We start from the raw sequence: 22,251 nt of genomic DNA on the forward strand, positions 1-22,251 counted from the left end.
CGCGCGCACACACACACACACACACACACACACACACACACACACACACACACACACACACACACACACACACACACACACACACACACACACACACACACACACACACACACACACACACACACACACACACACACACACCCCTGCTATTGTTGTTAATGGAAGACTTTCTCACCAGAAGACGGCTCTTGAAAATGTTGGAATCTCTCTCATTTCCATCTTGTACCACACCATCACTGTTTCTTCATCTTTCAAAGCTGGGTTGGTAATGGCTATTCCATTTCTGCACATTCTTCTGCTGCAGGAGTTGTGGGTGGTAAAGCAGTAGGTTTGAAGAGTGAGAGTTTTGAAAGACAAAACAAAACAGTAGCAAGTCCATTAAGTGGGATTGTAGTTGGACACAGATGCATAAAGGCACATTTCTAATCATCCCTGATGGTCTATTCACCAAGAATGAAGAGATACTGATATACAACTTGGTGATGGAAAGAGAGAAAAAAAATGATTGAATAGATGGGTTGAGTGCAGAAAATATCAAGGCAGGCAGAGGAGAAATTTGGATGGATACATAAGAAATTTGGATCTATACATAAGACATTTAAAAGTAGTGATTATTGAGTAGACATTGTTCAGTGAAGCAGAGATTCCCAATTCAAAGGAACCTCTAATTTGCCTCTGCATACATCTTCCCTAAATTTTATGAAAGAAAAAGAATTTCATTCGCAGTAAAGGTGTAGTTAAATGCTAGGTGAATATTGCTTAATTGGATAACCTACTGGAGTGTATAATGGGGCTGCTGTGGAATCATTAAATTATGTGTGCATCAGCTCTGAGTAATGGAATGTAAATTAAGGGCAAGTTTGGCATATGTGGTTCACATAATTTCCCTATCAATTACATATAATTCATGCCAGTTGACTTTCAAAAATATATGTAAGAAATATCAGGTTTGCTTTTGTGCGTGCTATATTTTTAGCATGAGAAACAGATTTTCCATTAGCATACATCAAAAGAGAAAACGCACATATCAGGGATTTTTGAAATGCGTAGTTTTGTTAATATTATTTATTTAAAGAGCATGCAATTTTAGAAGACAGAAAGGAGCATGGTTATGTCCAAGGTTATATCATTCTGCCTACACTGTAGAGCAATGACAGTTGCATTCATCTAAATCATACCATTTATATGAAGAAAAATAAAAGGTCACAAAATGAGCAAGTCAAGTATCTTACCTCTTTGATGAATCATTGATTTGATTATGCAGTTTGAGCGGACTGAGGAGACGAGAAGCCCTAAACTAGTACTGAAGGCTGTTGATGTGATTGTTAGTGGCACAGCTCAGGGGATTATGTGACTGTCTCCTGAAATGTAGCTGTTTCACACAATCACATTTCTCAAGTGTCTACAGTCAGATACTGTTGAAAGGTGCATATTTTTGAGTTTGTTTTCTGGCTCCATCAGAAATTGTCTTTGTACATTGACTTTAATGTGCAGCATTCACAAAGCAAACATATGTCTGACCATTCTTTTCACTGTCACTGGCAAGGATGTTGCCACGTCCATCGTAGTGGGTCCATGAGACTATGGGTCCATGGCCCCATGAAATCCTGGGGGCCAGCCTTGACCTCCTGCTAGGGGCTATTTTGTTTCCTTATATCCCCTTTTCCTGCTCAAGTCTGACTCCTGGTCTGCACTGTGCTGCTGGTCACCCTCCTGCTGCCCCTGAATCCAGGATTTCTTAACGCCAGGGTCACCCACTCTACCTGTGTGCCAGGCCCTCTGTGAGGACACAGGTTACCTGACGTAATACCTACAGTGCGTTAGCAATGTGAGTTAAGGCAACACCACAGCAAGTTCTTCCTTAACCTCTAGACTAACATCACTACCACTCGCGTGTATTCTGATTCTCTTTTTTGAGTAGGAGAAACGGGTATAGGTAGACAATCTGCAGGAGTTACATGAGTACAGAAGACTCTCATCATCTCTGCGGTTGTCATTAGTTGGTACCATCAGAGTATAAAGAAGTTTACAGATCCTGGCTTTGGGTTATTGCGAATTCCTTTTTGACAATCTGATTTTCTTTATTCCTGCTCTACTTTTAATCCACCCAGTATACACTCATCTTTGATATTAAGGTCCTCAAGGTATTTCTCTCTTTTTTTCTTTCATAGAAAGGCATTTTATTTTAAATATAGCAGTGTGTCAATCCCATGTCAGTCCCAAACTCCCAATCTATCCCTCCCCCGACCCTTCCCACCTGGTAACCATAACTTTGTTCTCTAAGTCTATGAGTCTATTTCTGTTTTGTAAATAGGTTCATTTGGAACTTTTTTTTTTAAATTCCACCTATAAGCAATATCATATGATACTTGTCTTTCTCTGTCTGATTTACTTCACTTAGTATGATAATCTCCAGGTCCATCCGTGTTGCTGCAAATGGCATTATTTCATTCTTTTTAATGGCTGAGTAATATTCCATTGTATATACGTACCACATCTTCTTTATCCATTCATCTGTCAATGGACATTTAAGGTGCTTCCATGTCTTGGCTATTGTAAACAGTGCTGCAGTGAACATTGGGGTGCATGTACCCTTTCAAACCATGTTTTTCTCTGGATGTATGCCCATGAGTGGGATTGCTGGGTCATATGGTAGCTCTGTTTTTAGTTTTTTAAGGAGCCTCCATACTGTTCTCCATAGTGGCCGTACCAATTTACATTCTCACCAACAGTGTAGGAGGGTTCCATTTTCTCCACACCCTCTCCAGCATTTATTGTCTGCAGATTTTTTTAATGATGGCCATTCTGACTGGTGTGAAGTGATATCTCATTGTAGTTTTGATTTGCATTTCTCTAATAATTAGTGATTTTGAGCATCTTTTCATGTGCCTCTTAGAGACATTTCTCAAGGTATTTCTCTTGACTTTCATTAGCTACTTGTGCCATGAAGTCTGCCAGGTTTTATAATCCTGGCTTATCTTAGTTTTCCGGTTGCACATAATTCTAGACTTCTGCTTGGTTTTTAACTGCCCACCCAAAGTAGACCTTATGACAGTACCTTTCTGGTGTGTACCCTTTTGTACCTTTCTCCACATTGATACAAAGTTACACACATAGATGTACGTCATACACATATGGGGTTTTGTTGGTTTTTGAAAAAAAATGGATTTACATTTCTTATGCACTCACTATACATATTATACCACAATTTATTTTTAACAGAAATAGACAATGGACATTGTCTTGCTAATACATGAAGCTATAACTCAGTCTTTTAAAACTGCTCCTCTGTTTCATGATATAGATTTAACCTTATCTCTGTGGATAGACATTTATGTTGTATACAGTTTCTGCCTGAAAAAACAATGTTGCAATAAGCATCATTGTACAGATTTGAATATAAAGTTGTGGCAGAATTGTAACTGGATCACATGCTAAACCATCTGTTAATGTTCGCCATACTTGTATAGAGTTTCTAATTGCAGTCACATAATACATACAGTGAAGCTATCTAAACTCTATAATCAGAATTTTCTTTGCATGAATGTAGTCTCAGTTCCTTGTCTCTGGACTCTCTGTCTCTGCTGTTCCCATTGATTACCATATTTCTAGGGGATTCTTAAGCAGATGGGTACATGGGGGTGGAGAGTAGGTAGTAACATGGCTGGGGAATTTGAGGGAGGAAAAATTCCGAGTTACCAGGCAGTGAACTACCTGTTAAGAAATACTGAAGATTAGTTTAACAGTTAACAAAAGCTGAAGCTATGGAAAATTCTTCAACACCAGAGTCAAAAGAAGTCTTCATAACCATTAAGGTCATCCTTTCTTTTGCTTTCCTCATGTTTTTGCTTGAGTTGAGTTAAAAAAAAAAAAAAAAAAAACTTCTCTCAAACTTGATCTATACAAACCCCATCCATCCTTCAAAACCCCAAATGATAGTAATTCCTTTAGAAGCCATAAACCTGGGATTTAAGATTACGGCTTCTGTGGTAAGAGAGGCCTGTATTTGAATTATAACTCTACCACTTAATATCTGGATACTTCTGTGAGTTTACTTAAATTCTCAAAGCTGCAATTCTTCATTTACGGCTTGCTTTTAGATCCCAGAAAAGAGGTTCAGGAAGAATAGTAGAGTAGATGGTAGGAGAAAAGCCAGCTGCTCAGAGAGCTTCAGGTGTTTGATACTCTAAAGGTATTTCAGTACCTTTGAAATAGTCATTCCTATTTTTGTAAGCCTGGATATCATTAAGGCATTTTAATGATTAGAATCTCCTTATTTTGTTGAATCCCCTCTGATATAAACTTTGATTATTTAAATTAGTAGCTTTTTAACCTTTTGGGGATCTCAGATCACTTTGATAATCTATGGAAAGCAGTGGAAAATACACATACATATAGACACACCAAATTTACAGGAAATTGCAGGGAGTTCAAGAATTGTTGAACCCATTTGAAGTGTTTTAAAGAGCTCTATGGCTTTAAAAAATGTTTTCACAGAGCCAACATAACATTCTCTTTAAGCAAAACCCCTTTAAGGAAATTGAGTTATATCAAATGCTTTGTGCATCAAGATACAGAGTAAATAAACGAACAGAAAAATAAGCAAAATAAGTCAGGTACATACATAAAACTCTCCAGATACACAGACACTCACATGTGAAAATGTATGCAATTATATCAATATTATGTTAACAGCCTGTGGTAAGCTGGTTGTGCGGCTGAGGCAATATATCAACCTGCATTTTATTAAACTAAATTATAGCCAGCATTCCTGAATTTGAATATTCTAGCAATAACACTATCAGTCTTTAGGTTTTCAAAATTAAAAAAGCAAGCACTTCTGTATTCTTTCAGAGTCAATTTTTACCTAGGGAAATTCTGATACTTTTCATGGCGGTCTCTGTAGCACATTCGACATCAAAATTCAGAAAGTATCCTCGGTGTTTATGTCCCTTTACTCTTATATAAGGAAGTCACGTTTCTGTTTGACATCTTTGTTTATTAGCCCTCACAGTTGCCCCTAAATGTTTCAGATCATTTTCGAATTTCTCGATTTATAATTACAGTTGTCACTAAACTGAGACATGTTAGTCGCTTTAGATGTTTTATGAAAACACATTAAGAACCCTAAGTTCCTTTGAAAACAAGATATCACATGTGTCAAAATATAATTCTCAAAATGTTAAACACAATTCTCATATAAATAGGTACATGTCACGATTTCATTTAGCCCAAAGCTGATTCAAAAAACGAGGACTATGTATTTATCTCTGTATCCATAGCTCTATCACTTCTGTATCTCTACATATAAATCTTGGTACCAGTCCTGAGTAAGACCAACTTTTCCTCTATTAATTATTTAATTGGCAGAATGCATTCGTATAAAAACTCCATCTACCCAAGATTTCTAATAATGGACCTTTTTGTCCCCGTAACTTTAGGCCCATAGTTCTAAAACTTTAGCATACATCAGACTCACCTCAAAGATGGCTGAGTGTCACCCCCAGGGTTTCTGTAGATCTGGGGTGGCACCTGGGAATTTGTGTTTCTAACAACCTCCCAGCTGATGCTGCTAGTCCGGTGTTCATACTTTTGAGAACCACTGATTTAGGCAGAAGCTTTGCCTGAGGATCACGTGGGGCAGATTAGACTTCCAGAGAAATCAGTGCAACCCCTGATTCGCTCTCTTCTTATCTCTTCTGTGTTCTTCCCGTTTCCTTCCCCTGTCCCCCTCTGTACACACAAGATCATGCACACCCAGCCTCGCTCCAAGGATTCTCCTTCTATCTGAACATCTCAAATCTCTCGTAAGGGTCAAACTCCCAGTGTCCTCCCGCGGAGGCCTGGCCTCCCTCGTCATTTGTTCCATTTCTGTCCGTGATCTCAATTTCGCTATAAGCCAGGGCCAGAATGCTCCAAATCATGTGTTGTAAACTAGAATGTGCATTTCATGTTTTTAAAAATTATTAACGGCAGAGGTTCTTTTAGTAGGGGACATTTTTATACCTATGTGGAGAACCGAAATACAAATGACAGCCAGCTGTCACTAGTTCCTCAGCTTCGTAAAGGGAAAGAGAGTCTCCAAAGGAAGTACATGTCCCAAGTTGTATAATTTATGAATGTTTAATGGAATAATTGTAAATCTTCTGGAAACTCGATATGGGAGTTGTTATGTGAAATCATGCATTTCAAAGCAGAGTCCCCGTGTGTCCTTGCAGTGAAAAGTATGCTTCCGTCTCTCACCAGCGCTTTGTGTCGTAAAGGATGCTTACTCTTAGAGATAGGTGATGGGGCAGAATGTGGAGTGAGGGACGCCCCTCAGGTCATTCAAATGGAGCCACCAGGATGTGTATGTCTCTTTCCAGGACCACGAAACCTCCTTCCCCAGGGCGCTCTCAGCTCAGAGACTCTCCCCACGGTGGTGCTTTCTAGATGGTGAGTGTTTCTGTATTTCCTGGAGGGGTGGGGATTGGGGAAGCCACAAGAGCAAGGTATTGATGGATAGAGTGGACTCTAATTTTCCAAAAGACTATTCAGAAACCCTTCACGTGGCCCTTCACGTGATTGGTATTTGCATCTCAAACAATGTGAACTTGCTGATGTCGCAACACACTTTCCTAAAGTTATCTCCCTCAAAGCAAGTTGGTTAATCTGGCCGAACTTCTCAACATCAAATTGCTCAAGGTGATATTTCCCTTTCATGCCGCTTTTCCAAAAACGTGTTGAGTACTTGTCTTCAGGCCAGTAGATTGATTCCATAAAGCACGAGGACGGGTACTAATTGGTATGTCGTTTGCATATTATGGAACTTCCATATTATTTTCAGTAAACCATCATTTCAGGATGAGGTATACATTTTTGTGAAAGGGTAGGCATTTTCAGTTGTGTTCACATCTGCTCTGCTGTTATTGAATGTATAGTAGGTCGGTCATCTTCTGATTGGTTAATGAGCCCATTTTCCATCTCTGTCTCCCTAAATGCTGCCTAATCCCACTTTTCTATCCGGTTACCCATTTTACAGTACATTCCTGCTTAGATACTCCCAGTGTATCTACTACCCGGTATCTTGCTTGTCTGTGTGGACATTTAGCTTTCACTGTAGACCTTTCTTTTGTTCAGCTTTGTGTGCATCTGAAAGGATATAAATGTGGATAAGAGAATGACAGGATGTGTGAGGGTGTGAATATTTTTTAAAGATGAACACCTGTATCTATATCAAATCTAATCCACGTACATCATGACACCGGTTTTCATTAATGGCTTGTCAGCTGCCTCTGAAGATAATCTATACTGCTTTTCTTCCAGGTCCTTTATTCCCTAGTGATGAGAAGCGCAATCATTTGTTTTTCCTGAATCCACAGAGGAACAACTTATATTTAAGAAAATTACAAAAATGTATATGAATTGTTCTATATAGTCTATTTTATATACAGTCTTAGATAAAATTACAAGTGTGGTTAATGGTCTAGATATTAGTTTTACTCTAGAAATAGTTTCGTTAAGAACATTTAACAGGTGATTGCAGTCATGGTTAAAAGAACAAAGTAGACAAAGTCCTTCTCGGGCAAATTTTACTCTGTTGCCTGAGTATGAGGGCAAGAACCATGATTGTCTTATTTCTTAGCTTATTTCCTTTGGAGAGAAGCTACTCGTTAAATATCTATGATTTTTGAATGATTATTTGCATTTTGAGTTTTTCCCTCTAGTACTATGTACTTTGTAGAAAATCTGTTTATAATACTGGACTCTGTTAGATAGATTTAAATGAGGAGGAACATAATTCTTTTGAATATTGATAATAATCAGATTAATTTCTAGAAGCCCAAAGTTTGTCATTAAGTTGGTTTTTTTTCCCCCCTCAAACTACAGATGCAGGCAAGTCCCTTATAGGGTTGCTTAAATAATTTTTGTTTTTTCTGTTTTAGCTTTCTTCAGACATGGCTTAGGGACTCAGTTTTAAAGTGAAATGATGCCTTTAATACCACATGTGGTCCCGAGCTCTGCATCTTCAAACTGTTTTCCAAAATGAGAATCACTTCCTCAGGAAGTCAGGCTACCTACAGTATTTTTTTGTTTATTTTTGGTTTTCCTAGCTTTATTTACTTGATAAATACATATTGAGTCCCAGCTCTGTTGAGGGTTCTGTGCTGATATCTTGAGACATAAAAGAAGAAATGAAACACAGATCTTTAAAGAGGCAGATATCTTAGTCTCAGAGTTCTCTGTGAAGATAGTTTATATAAACCATGCACAAAATGCAAATGTGCATATAGAGGTAGGAGCAACAAATTCTACCTGGGGCAAGGAGGATGGGGCTGAGGAAGGTTTCACAGAAGAGGTGGCATTTGAGTTGGTCCTTACGACATGATGTATTATTAAAAGCAGTTTATTGAAATATAGTTGATTTACAATGTTGTGTTAGTTTCAGGTGTACAGCAAAGTAATTCAGATACATATATTGGGCTGGCCAAAAACTTCGTTCGCTTTTCAGTACAAATAAGACATTTTTCATTTTCACCAAGAACTTTATTGAACAGTGTATTCATTAATCGAATGAACTTTTTTGGCCAACCCTATATGTATAAGTTCTTTTTCAAATTCTTTTCCATTATACGTTATTACAAGATATTGAGAATAGTTCCCTGTGCTACACAGTAGGTCCTTGTTGGTTATCTGTTTTACATACAGTAGTGTTTATATTTTAATCCCAAACTCCTAATTTATCCCTCCCTCCCTTTCCTCTTTGGTAACCATAAGTTTGTTTCCTATGGGTTAAGACATGGTTTAGGTAGACACGTGTAATGCGGAAGGGCTTCCTAAGCAGTGGAATAGCGGCAGCAGAGGTGTGAAGTCCTGAGTTTTTCTAAGTAGATTTAGGGACTGACTGGGATGTAAGGTTTTTGATTGTCATCGTAGGTGAGAAGGTTGTAAATCTGGTGCCAGAACACAGGCCTCTCTGAATGCCGTATACGTTTCTTTTTCCCTAGCTACTTCTGCTGATCGCTTTTATCGAATAGACAGATCTCAGGTAAGTTTTCTTGAGCCTATTTGTGAAAGTGAAAAACTCCCCAGGAACTACACTAATCTTTTACCTTTTTTTCCAACAAAAACACTGAAATGTGTACAAACTCTGGAATGGTATTCATAGTCTCAGCTCTGAGCTTGTTATTTGTCTTCACGTGTTTTGTGATCTGTGCACTCAAGGTGATATGGTTTGACCTTGAAGATGAATCCAGAAGATAGGTAGGCTTCTAGACGTTGTCACCAGCCTGCACTCCAAATCTTCATTCACACTGCTACTTTTACTGCTTCCTAGCCAAATTTTATGCCCTTTTAACTTTATGTCTGATTAGCAAATTTGAGACCTCAAGTGTATATTATGTTGCTTGGTTTCAACTCACCACTTCCCAGAGTTCAGTAATGAGAAAAAAAAAATGCTTATGCCCAATGATAGCTAGATATGCCCAATGGTGCTCCCACTGGAAAAGAAGGTACAGAATGGAATCCACTGATAAAACCAGTTGTTAGGGCTTCCCTGGTGGCGCAGTGGTTGAGAATCCGCCTGCCGATGCAGGGGACATGGGTTCGTGCCCCGGTCCGGGAAGATCCCACATGCCGCGGAGCGGCTGGGCCCGTGAGCCATGGCCGCTGAGCCTGCGCTTCCGGAGCCTGTGCTCCGCAATGGGAGAGGCCGTGACAGTGAGAGAGAGGCCTGCGTACCGCAAAAAAAACAAAAAAAAACCAAAAACCAGTTGTTAGCCATGCCACTTAGCTTTGACCGGATCCTGGAAGTCCAGGTCATCGTACATGCATGCTGGACCAAGTTGCATGTGGGGTGTCACTTCTTTGATAGTATTTGGGAAGAAGAAGAGGCAAGACCATCTCTGGTTATACCTAACAGTATCCTGGTCAGAGTCCCAAACCAAGAAGGATTCAACTCTCCCCTTCCTCAGCCTCTTGCTACCATGTTGTTTCTGGGAGGGATGCCCACTGGTCAGGCCTCTGAAAATACACTGTGGTCATTTGCTATGTCATAAAACTTCATTATTCCTCAAGACCAAGAATGCTTTGTTTTGTTGTTCTTCAGATGATGGATGTGAACACCTGATCAGCCATCTGACAGACTCCTTTTTCTTCCTTAGGAACACTTGCACTTTGTGATGGAGATTTCTCAGGATGAGATTTTTATTCTGGACCCAGATATGGTGTTGTCACAGCAGGCAGGGACACCCCCAGGAATGCCTGATCTGGTGGTGGAGCAAGCCTCCGGGTGAGTGGGCTTCTTCCTTGGTGGTGTGGTGGTGAGGCTGGCCGCAGGGTCACATGGTGTCTGGTTTGGCCTTGCACTTGACATTTCTAATGAAATCAAACTATTTTGAAATACAGGCTTTCTTGTATTTCCTTAGAGTGTAGCACAGCTGGTTCCATTCTAAGTCTGTCTTATGAATGTCTGGGCAGAATTACTCTCTCCACTCAGATCTGTGTCATGTCTGAGGCTTCTTTACCCACCACACCAGCATTTCCTACCAAACTAGAAAACACTAGTATTTGCGTTTGTGCATATACATCTGTAATGCCTGTATTATCACATTAAAAAACGACGCAGGTGGGGCTTCCCTGGTGGCGCAGTGGTTGAGAGTCCGCCTGCCGATGCGGGGGACGCGGGTTCGTGCCCCGGTCCGGGAAGATCCCACATGCCGTGGAGCGGCTGGGCCCCTGAGCCATGGCCGCTGAGCCTGCGCGTCCGGAGCCTGTGCTCCGCAACGGGAGAGGCCACAGCAGTGAGAGGCCTGTGTACCGCAAAAAAAAAAAAAAAAAAAAAAATGACACAGGTGGTTTGACAATTTTTTTTTCTCCACATCCTTTCTCTTCTTCCTCTCCTCCTCTTCTTCCTCATCCCTCTCTTTTTTCTCCTGTATCAAGGCAGCCTGATACATGTAGATATCAAGCACTTATAATTATGAGTCACACACTGTGCTGAATGCCTTTCTTATATCCCTACGATTACTTCATAGTGACTTAATCATCTTAAGTGCTCTATGCTTATTTCCTCATCTGTAAAACGGACATGATAATACCTACTCAGACAATTGTTTTAAAATTAAATGAGTTGATACATGTAAAATTAGGGCAGTTGGCGGCACTTGGTAGACACTCATTAAAAATTATGTTATTGAAATCATCATCATCATTTCACAATGACCCTGCAGATTTGGTACTGTTATTATTTTAAATCCATAGATAACAAAATTGAGGTTTAGAGAGTTTTTGTAACTTGACCAGTATTGCACAAAAAATAAAGGGGAGAAGTTGAGATCTATTCCATGCGAGAGCCCATGTGTATTTTAACCACCACACTGCACCACCAAAACATATTAACATTTCTAGATTATTTCGTAAATTCAGAAATGTTTATTTAGAGAGCTTTTTTATGTGCCAGGTACGACTCTAAGCACTTGGGAAACAATAGTGCAAAAGTAAAAACACAGAAACCTTTGCCCTTGTGAAGTTTAATGAACTTTTGTAGTTTACTGGTACACAGACGCTAAAGAGTTAAAATAACGATTTCCCTGGAGAGCACACACACGTGCACTCAAAGGGCATGTGCAAGTGTGTGCACATACTTATACACTATTAGCAGACATATTCGCTTGAGGTAAGCCTCATGCCTGTTCACCCCTGTTCACTAATTCGACCACGGCTGCTATTTCTGAGCATCCCACTCTGCCAGGCCAGCTGATAGCAGTGGTTCATCCCTAGTCTGTGCGGGGCCAAGAGAAAACAGAAGTGGCGGCTGGAACAGATTTCCAGCTGTGTTTAGGAGCCGGAACGACTGATACCGGAGCTGTCCTGGCATGAAGGGAAAGCCGACAGGCACAAAGGATGGCCTGATAAAACACCCCGGGGGTGCCGAAGGTAGTGGGAAAGCCACATACGATAACTCAGGACTGTCAGTTGTGGGGAAAGCAAGTGTGATGCTGTGTCCCGCCGTAGAAGCGGTAGGTGCTGGAGTCTAGGTGTCCTCCCACCCCACCTGATTGGGGCCGTAGTGTTGGATCTGATGAAGGGTGAGCCCATTTTGCCAAGCTCGTCCTGGGTTCTGCCCTCTCAGTCATTCTCTATCAGCTTTAGCTCCAGAGATAAAGTAGCCTGCAAATCCACGAGAACTTGACTCAGTTCCTTTCTCATTTCTTTTCCATTGTCCCCTCTGGAAATAAACTGAGAGCTGGGAAGCTGTGAAAGAGCAAATCTAGGCTTTGTTCTTTTCTACATCAGGCGCCATTGCTTCTTATCTATGTCATATTTAAAATTACTTAATCTTTTTTTTTTTTTTTTTTTTTTTTTTTTTTGCGGTACGCGGGCCTCTCACTCTTGTGGCCTCCCCCGTTGCCAGCGGCCATGGCTCACGGGCCCAGCCGCTCCGCGGCACGTGGGATCTTCCCGGACCAGGGCACGAACCCATGTCCCCTGCATCAGCAGGCGGACTCTCAACCACTGCGCCACCAGGGAAGCCCTAAAATTACTTAATCTTGAAATTCAGTTTTCTCATCTATAAAGAGGGCAGCAGCATACAAAGAGTTCCTGATGGTTGAGAAAATTAGACGGACTAATAAGGGTGAAATACCTCGTAAATACCCAATAAAGATTCATTTCCGTCCTCACATTTGGAGACAAGAATCATCCTGAGAAAGAGGAGACTAAGTCCTGTGGCTGACCTTGAATGTCTGCTGCCCTTCTCCTCCCTCCCAGAATGACAGACTGGTGGAATCCTGCCCTCCGGAAACGCATGCTGAGTGACAGTGGGCTGGGAATGATAACTCCATATTACGAAGAAGACTCAGATCTGAAAGATTTCAGCCACTCCCGAGTGCTACAGTAAGAGCTCTTTCTGTCTCTTGTCCTGTGTACCACTGGGGTTGCTGGGAGAGGATTCTGTGGGGTACTAGCCAATGGGAAGGAGTCTCTTCTCCGTGGTGCTCCAGCTGTCTCCTGATTGTGTCACCCTGTTCACCTTGCTCCCTTTTCCTCACCCCGAAGCTCCCAGTGGAGCCTCGCTTTCCATTTCTCCTGTTCCCGAGCCTCAGTGAGACCTTGCATATGGACCTACAACTACTCTGAACCTCACCCGGGTTTGCTTTACCGGAACCCAGTGTTTACCAGATGCCCCTGTGTTTGCCATACTGTGAGGACATGCATGAGAGTGACATGAGTAGTTCGGAAGTGATGTAGAGTGTTTCATTTGTGTGAAAATTGTGATGTGCTGTGACAGGTCAGTTTCACGAGTCTCCGGTTCTGAGCCTCTGGCTGTGATGTGTGATATTGCCAGGTGGTTTTGATGGCTGCGGTGCAGTGCTTGTAGTCTCTCTGGGTAAATGATGCAGCATTTGTTCAAAGGTCAGGAGAGTGGGTGTGCTTTCATCTGAGGGATCGGTACTGAGTTTTGCAACAGTGTTGGTACACTCGTGTCCCGAGAATCCTCCCTCCTGTCACCCCTCCTTGCAGAAGCAGCTTCAAGGTGCACCCTGTGGTCATGGACACAGTCATGTGCACCCACTGTTTGACTCCAGTCCAGTCACCCCATCTCAGAGGTTGTATAAGTTCGTTGTAATTCGTGAGATCAGGCTGGTTCCCAGTCCGATTCAAGGTCCTAATCGAATAGGGACAGTGGCCTTGTAACTAGGCAGTCTTACCATCTTTACAAAATAACAAGATGATTGAGATTCTTAGAAGCCTAGGGTTAACAGAAGAGGTAGGGCAATGCATTGTTTCTAAGACCGGAAGCAATTTCGGTGTGACAAAGGGGAGGAAAAAGAGAAATCTGAAGCTAATTATTTTGGTGGTAAAGGTTCTACTCAGACACCCCAAGGGCAAAAGGTGATTTCGTTTTAATTGCTTCTCTGTACTACCTCTTATTCTGTGTGTGAAGAGTGGAAAGGAGAAAATGAATTACTATGGATTTTCCTTTTTAATTAAACCACGTTGTTAGTTTCCGATGGCAATTTGATTGCTTACAATTCAGGGCATTGTTTTTCATTTCTTTTGTATATGGAATTGAGGTTTGTGAACCAGGCTGCCTCAGCCACCCACTGACAGCTAAAAAAGTGACCATCTAGCTTTGGGCAGGTTTATTTGAAAATTAGGGTTTTAATTAGCCATAGAAATAGAAATTAAGACTAGACAAACCAGAGGAGTGATTCAGTTATTCTTATATACAGGCTGTTTCCAAAAGTGGAAACAAAAGCTCAGGCACGTGAGCTCAATCTAGTTTCCTATGCCCTGATTTTTCTGTGTATAGTATGTTAACATATATATCATGATACGTGAGATTGTTTCTAAGACAGTAACTATTCTTTCCAAGAATCACAGATAAATGTACCATTTTATATAATAGTCAAGTTCTTAAAACCCTTTCTCAAAATCAACTCTTATTTTTTATTCGGGTTATATTATCCTTTTAGGAATTTCTCTTCATATTTCCTTGAGCTTCCACTGGCAGCCACTAGTTTTCCTGGATATTTATACTACCTTATGCCTCAAATGCACTAGAGCAGCTGACTCCTTTTTAAAACATTTTTCTGTCAAGTAACGTAGAAAGCAAACATTCACTTCTAGCTTTGAGTCTTTCCAGCTGAACCTCCAGATATTGTGTAACAGAGACAAGTTGTCCCCACTGGGCTCTGTTGGAACCTTTGACTCACAGAATGTACGAACAAAATAAAATGGTTGCTTTAAATCATTTACATACTCTACCTTACCCAGTTTGTCTATTAATTCTGAAAATTTTTGTGTATGTGTGTTCATTAATTCCTTTAGGAAGAACATCTCTTTATTTATTACTTCAGAGAGCATCTTTGATACACATATGTATAATTGCAGTTATAGAACAATGAAATTATGTAATAATATATATTTTATACAGATATGTAATGTATAATAAGGTCAGTAACAGCTAGTATTGATACCTGCTACATGCTTTGCACTATGGTTAAATTACCTTAAATCTTTCAACAACTTTTAAATCTCACATTGCTTAACAGATGAATGAACTGAAGCTCATAGAGTTTAAAATATTCATCTTAGGTCACCCAGGATAACTGTGGTTTGAGTGAGGTCTGCTTGACTTCTGACTCTGCCATACTGCACTGTTTTCCTGAAGGGCCAGTGCAAAGGCAGGGTGCCCAGAGTCCCAGGGCCCAAGAAAGATTTACTTTGGTATCTCTCTTTATAAGCATTTGTAAGGTGAAAAATTCTACAATGTAGGAAGACTACACATGCACATTAAATATGTACAGCTGCAAATTTACCCACAAGTAAATATGGTTGAGAACTAATTGAAAGCATTTTTTTCTTTAAAAAAAAGAGATTGAAACAAAAAATAAAGATAGGCTTTTATTTAAACATTATTTAATATGTGTTCAATATGCCCCAATCTAAATAAGCTCAAACATTATATGAAAAATACTAATGTGCCAACAACACTGAAATATCACGTTATTGTTTTATGTTATTACTTGCATTAAATCTGTCCATCCATAGCAACATACAGTAGCATAAAAATATATATTGTTTTATGGGGTTTTTTGTTTTGTGTTATCTTTTTACTTTTCATCACCTGTATTGAACAGTGCATACACTTTTAGAATTTGCCACTTCATGCAACATCAAATGTTTAAAATCCATTCATATCGATGTTACGCAATGCAAGTTTGTGTGCCCAAGGCACAGTAAGGCCAAACAACTGAAACGTCAGAGTTTGGAGCAGAGAAAAGTTTATTGCAGGGCCAAGCAAGGAGAATTGGTGGCTTATGCCCAGAAGACCCAAACTCCCCGAAGGGTTTCAGCAAAGCATTTTTAAAGGCAAGGTAGGGGAGAGGGGGTCTCAGGGGATGTGATCAGCTTGTGCACAGTTCTCTGATTGGTTGATGGTGATCAATTCTTAGGCACCAGAAGGTCTGTGGGGCTCCTTGCTCATGATCACCAAGTAGTTAATTTATTCCATTTGGTGGTGGTTTTAACATCTGAAAAAGTCTGGAAATATGCATCAGATACTATTATCTAGGTACTTCAGAGAGGAGCTATAGCAGAAGATATGGGGGAGGGGTCTGTCCTGGGACGGCCTCATAGAGTCCTCCTTGGTTACGTGGATGTATGTAGATTTTAAATCATTTAATTTGGTATAGAATATTGTGTTATACAAATATGCTGTGACTTATTCCTCCATTTAGATATTGATTTCTAATATTTTATTATTTAAAAATACAGTGAACATTTTGCGTGTGTCCACCTGTGTCGTAGGGTGTATATACAGTTTCAACATTTTTTAAAATTATTTATTTATTTATTTATTTTTGGCTGCGTTGGGTCTTAGTTGCGGCTGCAGGATCTTCGTTGAGGCATGTGGGATCTATTTTTGTTGCTGTGCCCCGGTTCTTTGTTGAGGTGCATGGACTTCTCTCTAGTTGTGGCGTCGCGGGCTCCAGGGCGCGTGGGCCCTGTAGTTGTGGCATGCAGGCTTCTCTCTAGTTGTGGCATGTGGGTTTTCTCTCTCTGTAGTTGTGGTGCGCGGGTTTCAGAGCGCATGTGCCTTGTAGTTTTGTGGCACGTGGGCTCTAGTTGAGGCACGCAAGCTCAGTGGTTGTGGTGCAGGCTCAGTTGCCCTGCGGCATGTGGGATCTTAGTTCCCCAACAAGGGATCCAACCCATGTCCTCTGCATTGGAAGGTGGAATCTTTTTTTTTTTTTTAATAGATGTATTTATTTATTTATGTTTGGCTGCATTGGGTCTTCGTTGCTGTGCGCGGGCTTTCTCTAATTGCGGCGAGCAGGGGCTACTCTTCGTTTCGGTGTGCAGGCTTCTCATTGTGGTGGCTTCCCTTGTTGTGGAGCATGGGCTCTAGGCACGCGGGCTTCAGTAGTTGTGGTGCAAGGTTTCAGTAGTTGTGTCTCGTGAGCTCTAGAGCGCAGGCTCAGTAGTTGTGGCTCACGGGCTTAGTTGCTCTGGGGCCTGTAGGATCTTCCTGGACCAGGGCTCGAACCCGTGTCCCCTGCATTGGCAGGTAGATTCTTAACCACTGCCAACGGGAAGTCCCAAGAAGGTGGATTCTTTACCACCAGACCACCAGGGAAGTCCCTATACAGTTTCAACTTTGGTCCATGTTGCACAATTTACTTTCCCATTAGGAATATTTAAGAATCAGTATGTGAAGGGACCTGAAGAAGTATTGTAATATTCTAGGTACAACTATAGCATCTATTGCTTTCAGCCTTAAAGCCCCAGTCAACTTGGAGATAGTAAAAGTTCAATTTTAACATCTTGTTCACCATGCTAAATAATTCTATAAAAAAATCAAAGGGAAATTTTAAATTCTTAGAACTGAAAATACTGTTTATCAGAATTTGCAGGAAATAACAGAAGTGGTATTTACAGAATGATTTATGACTCTAAATCATTTATTAAGAGAAAAATGATTCCATACAAATAAAGCATTCAATTTGATAAACTGGATAAAGACTCAGAGTAGAGAACAAAGAAACAAGAGTGAAGAGAAATAATAAAGATATAAATCAATGACAAGGGGAATAAAACAGACAAAACAAATGATTAACCAAGAATAAAATTTTTAAAAACTGGTTCTTTCGAAAGGTAAATAAGAGACAAAATTCTGAGAAGGTTAATTTTAAAATACAGGAGATAGAAAGGAATGCAACGCCAGTGCTTTTCCAGCTCATTCTTCCTCCATGGCACCCAGTCAGCATCTGCTCAAGACACCTTTCCCCTCTAAACTCTAACTGACCCAACCTCCCCCCACCAGTCCCCCGGAGAGGGGAGCACGGCTCCTCAGGGTTTTCTCATAGTTTTAACTTTAGCTTCTAAGATTCATCAGCCTCCCTCCTACTTCAGGGAGAGCAGACAGAATGAACAAACAGAATGAAGTAGATTTCTGTTATTATTGGCACTGGTTACATTTATATTAAAATTCCATTTAGATACATTACAATTTTTAAAGAAAGATTTGTAGAGTCGTACCTTGGTATCTGTGGGGAATCGGTTCCAGGACCAAAATCAATGGATGCTGAAGTCCCATAGTCACAGCTCTGTATTTGCAGATCCATATCTGCAAATTCAGCCAACTGTGGATCCTAAACTTGGTACACGATCCGCGATTGGTTGACTCAGGATTTGGAACTCATGGATACATACATACGTATGTATAATATATATATATTATGTATGTATCTGTAATAGCTTCATTTTTCTCTTGTCTTCAGCTATTTCCTTTACCCAGTTTCTTTTTTGGAACTTTAGGTGATGGCCTGGTTCTAATATATGTAGCTTTTCCACGTCTGTGTGTGTATGTGTGTGCTGTTTACTTATACACAGGTCCTCTAGGGGAGACTACAATTCCAAAGAAGGATATACAACACATATAGGATCTTCAAATCCTATGAACACAATAAAAACAATATTTTTACAAAGTAAATTTATTTATTTTTGACTGCATTGGATCTTTGTTGCTGCGCTCGGGCTTTCCCTAGTTGCAGTGAGCGGGGGCTACTCTTCATTGTAGTGCAGGGGCTCCTCATTGCAGTGGCTTCTCTTGTTGCAGAGCACGGGCTCTAGGCGCACGGGCTTCAGTAGTTGTGGCATGCAAGCTCAGGAGTTGTGGCTCGGGGGCTCTAGAGCGCAGGCTCAGTAGTTGTGGCACACAGGCTTAGATGCTCCGCGGCGTGTGGGATCTTCCCGGACCAGGGCTTGAACCCATGTCCCCTGCATTGGCAGGTGGATTCTTAACCACTGCGCCACCAGGGAAGCCCCAGAAACAATCTTTAAGAAAGAATTTTGAAATAAATTGGAGAGAAGTAGTTGACTCACACTGTTACTGCTAGGACCATAAGGACTTTGTCTTTAAGTTAAAAAAAAAGTTTTCAGTGTCTAACAAAGTGCTACTAAAATAACATGTTTCTGGAAAGACATTCGCTCTCATCATTAATTGAACCACCACAATTCATAACGACTATATTTCATTTGGGCAGGAGATTCATAAGGAAGTAATTAACTAAAATTTTAGCAGACAGAATCTGATTCCAAAGGAAGACTTTTCCCAACTTTATGATCTATGAGATAAAAAAAAAAAAAAGGCACTGAGTGAAAACTCTAGTATATTCTTTCCAAGTCCTCTTTGAGGAAAGGACAGACCTACCTCTGAACTTACCTCTGAACCTCTGGGTTAACGGAAAACAGGTAAAGGGACTGCAAGGCATTGTTTAGTTTATGAATAAAAATAATCTTTTCCAGTTCTTATGTTCTGTGGTTTGTGCAAAACCCCCAAAAGAAAAAGAAAAGGAAAAAATGCACATGTTCTTAGTATCTCCAAGTCCTGAGCCTAGAAGACCTAAGGTGAAGTCACACAGGTAAAAATAAAAGATCTTGCCACTGGATTAAGACACTGGGGAGACAGTGTAGGGAACCACCAAAGGCAGACATTCAGTCCAGACATCTGTGTACTCAGGTATCTGTTACCTGCTTAGCTTAAGCAGGGTTGATGGATTTTTATGATCAGTGGAGCATTTCTCTAACAAGAGACAGAGTTATAAAAAAATGAACTATAATGTATCTGGTCTGATTTATGACTTCACTAGAATCTAAGAAATGGGTTGAGCCATTCAGTTAGTCATTAATTTATTGAGAAAATATGTATTCTGCACCTTCTAGGTAGAAGCAATCCATATACCTAGGCATTGACGATGTAAAACTAAATGAGAAATTATTGTCTTTGAGGAACTTATATTCAGAGGGGAAATAATAAACCAATTATTATAGTTCCCTCTGATAAGTGCTATAATGGATATATGCGTAGAGTGTTCTGGAAACAAGAGGAAAGAGAATTTGCTGCTTTCTCCAGATTTTACTTTTTTATTTTTATATGAAAAGGATGAATATTTAAAGAATTAATGAAAACACAAGCCACTAAGAAAAAAAGAGGCTTTTTAAGGGCTCTATGCTTATTTTCTTCAACTTTTGCCCATAAACAGGTATCTGCTTTTCATCATTATATCACCAGAAATACCTCTCAAATAATTCAGTACTCCATGACAGTTGCACATCACTCTACCTAATGTGTATTTAAGGATGTCTGTACAACCTGGCAAGTTACTTAGGGATATTCAAAACACCTAACAATACTTTAAACTGAAACATCGACCTTTTTTAGTGTAATCTATAATTCTGAACCATCCTATCAAGAAGATAGCCCTGAAATTCACCTCTTCCCAAAACTCAGAAGTTCTGAACTGAACATAGGAGTAATAGCTTCATGCCTCTCTTGTCTCCAGCTATTTCCTTTGCCCAGTTTCTTCTTGGAACGTTAGGTGATGGCCTGACTCTAAAAAAACGGTTAATTGCGCTTATTGTCGAAGCTCCAGGCTGTCAATAGGAAGACAGACTATTGGGCCGTGATTTTGGTTGTGGAAATATCCTTCGAGCATCACAATCAGATAAGACGGAGAAAATTAATCCTCTTAGTGGAAACAGGTTTTGCTGGAATGTATCTCAGAGATGAAATCAGCGCTCTCAGGATAGAGACGGTCCCTTGCATGACTCGTCTAAATCTTGCTCTCCCTGGCTAATCGCTCAAGCTGGAAAAATGCCATTTAGCTGACATGTATCTTCCTTTCTTCTTTTTTCCCTAACTCACCCCCAGTCATTGTCCTGTCTAGCCAAGCACATAATGATACTATGTCCCTTCACGTGGGCAAAATAATTAATGAGAAATTTTGCTCTGTTCTTTCTATAATTGCTCTTCAGTTTGATCCAGGGAATTAACATATTAAAATAATAAAGATGCACTGAATCCCTGACTCAGGGAACCCTTGCTATTTTACAAGCGAGCAGGTAACTCTGGTGGGTATTAGCGGTTGTAGGTGCCCTGTTGATGAGCACAGGGGTGGGGGAGGGGAGGGGGGAGGAAAAATTGTTTCTAGAAGCCTATGCAGTGAGATGTTAGCGTGTCTCCCATGTATCTCTGGATTATTTTGGTTGTGTTAGTGAAGTTTAGTCCTTGAAGAGGTTTTGGATGTTCTTTGGATGGAGGGGAAGAAACTTGGTATGTGGGGAACCGTAAACCATCAAGATTTTGTGGATGGAACAGAATTCTCAGATTTCCAACTAAAGGAGACAAGGCAAAGCCAGAGCATTAGGAAGCATGGGGACAATTTGTGTAGAAAAGCACTTTTCTTGAGTTTCCTAATAGGTAGAGAGCAGTGGAAAGGGCCTCTTAGGAAATGATTGAGTCTTCTTTAAAAGCAAAACAGAAGAGATTTCTATTTCCTTCCAACAACACGCTCTGCCTTAGGGCATTAAGGAAAGCAGGTCAGAAGTAACAAGAGTCTTTCCTAACAAAATCACTTAAGCACCATTCTAAAATGGGGAAAATAACTCCATCTCCCTCTGCACTGGGGAAGTTAGAGTGAGTACTGTTATGCCAATATAGGAACGGGAATTGTTTTGTTTTGTTTTCAGTGGCTGTGCTACAAGTGGAGGCTTGGACACACAGGAGAGCCCCTCGTATTCCGCTGTCGTGTCCCCTGGGAGCAGCCCTGTGCTGGCGCAGGGTCACAGTACAATCCATTTCTGTGCGGTCAGTCCCCTCTTCCTTGAAACAGTGGCTGGATCTTCCTTGAGGACTTGACACTGAAATCTCATCAGTTTGGAAAATAGGGATGTAGGGTATGTTGGATGGGATTCAAGCTAGAAAAAGTTGGCATAGATGCAGGGAATGTTAGTTCCACAAAATGATGCCGCGTCTCTCCTTGAGGGCCCAGTTTTTTTAAACAGGATTAAAATTTAGTCAAGGGTGACAAGAACCATCCCCTGGGAATGCTTGCAATGTCCCTGCCATCAGGAAAGCGCCCACAGCTCCTGAGGTCTCCAACAACGATTTCCCTTCCTTTCCAAAAGGGGGCAAATATGCAAAGCTAAGTGTCCTGTCATGTCACTTCTAGAGGATCCCACCTGCGGACCATGGTCCTCGACACGTGCCCCATCACTGGGCTTCCATGGCAGGTTTTGGCAATGGAAGGGAAGGTGGGAGGCAACTTCTCTTTCCCACAGATTGCCACTTTATAAGGGTGCCCGTCAGGATTCTCGCTCTAACAATCAGAGAAGAGGCTGTAGTTTCTCCTAAATATGACTTTGGTGCATCTGCCTGTGACATGAAGTATTTCTGCATGTCAGTCCTCTCTCCAACACTGG

At 40.8% G+C, this 22,251-nt stretch overlaps 1 protein-coding gene across 2 annotated transcripts in view; it reads left to right on the forward strand.

Annotated features, from left to right (window-relative positions):
• The window catches only part of DGKI (diacylglycerol kinase iota), a 447,808-nt gene that overhangs the window by 365,894 nt on the left and 59,663 nt on the right, over nt 1-22,251 (forward strand). For both annotated transcript variants that reach the window (XM_060155951.1, XM_060155952.1), the window contains 4 exons: nt 6,366-6,435; nt 8,988-9,028; nt 10,143-10,270; nt 12,751-12,876. In XM_060155951.1, coding sequence (XP_060011934.1) covers nt 6,366-6,435; nt 8,988-9,028; nt 10,143-10,270; nt 12,751-12,876 — 365 coding nt within the window. The remainder of the gene's footprint in view (nt 1-6,365; nt 6,436-8,987; nt 9,029-10,142; nt 10,271-12,750; nt 12,877-22,251) is intronic.

The sequence above is a fragment of the Lagenorhynchus albirostris genome, chromosome 8 (assembly GCF_949774975.1).
Source record: "Lagenorhynchus albirostris chromosome 8, mLagAlb1.1, whole genome shotgun sequence".
In the NCBI taxonomy this organism is placed as follows: domain Eukaryota; kingdom Metazoa; phylum Chordata; class Mammalia; order Artiodactyla; family Delphinidae; genus Lagenorhynchus; species Lagenorhynchus albirostris.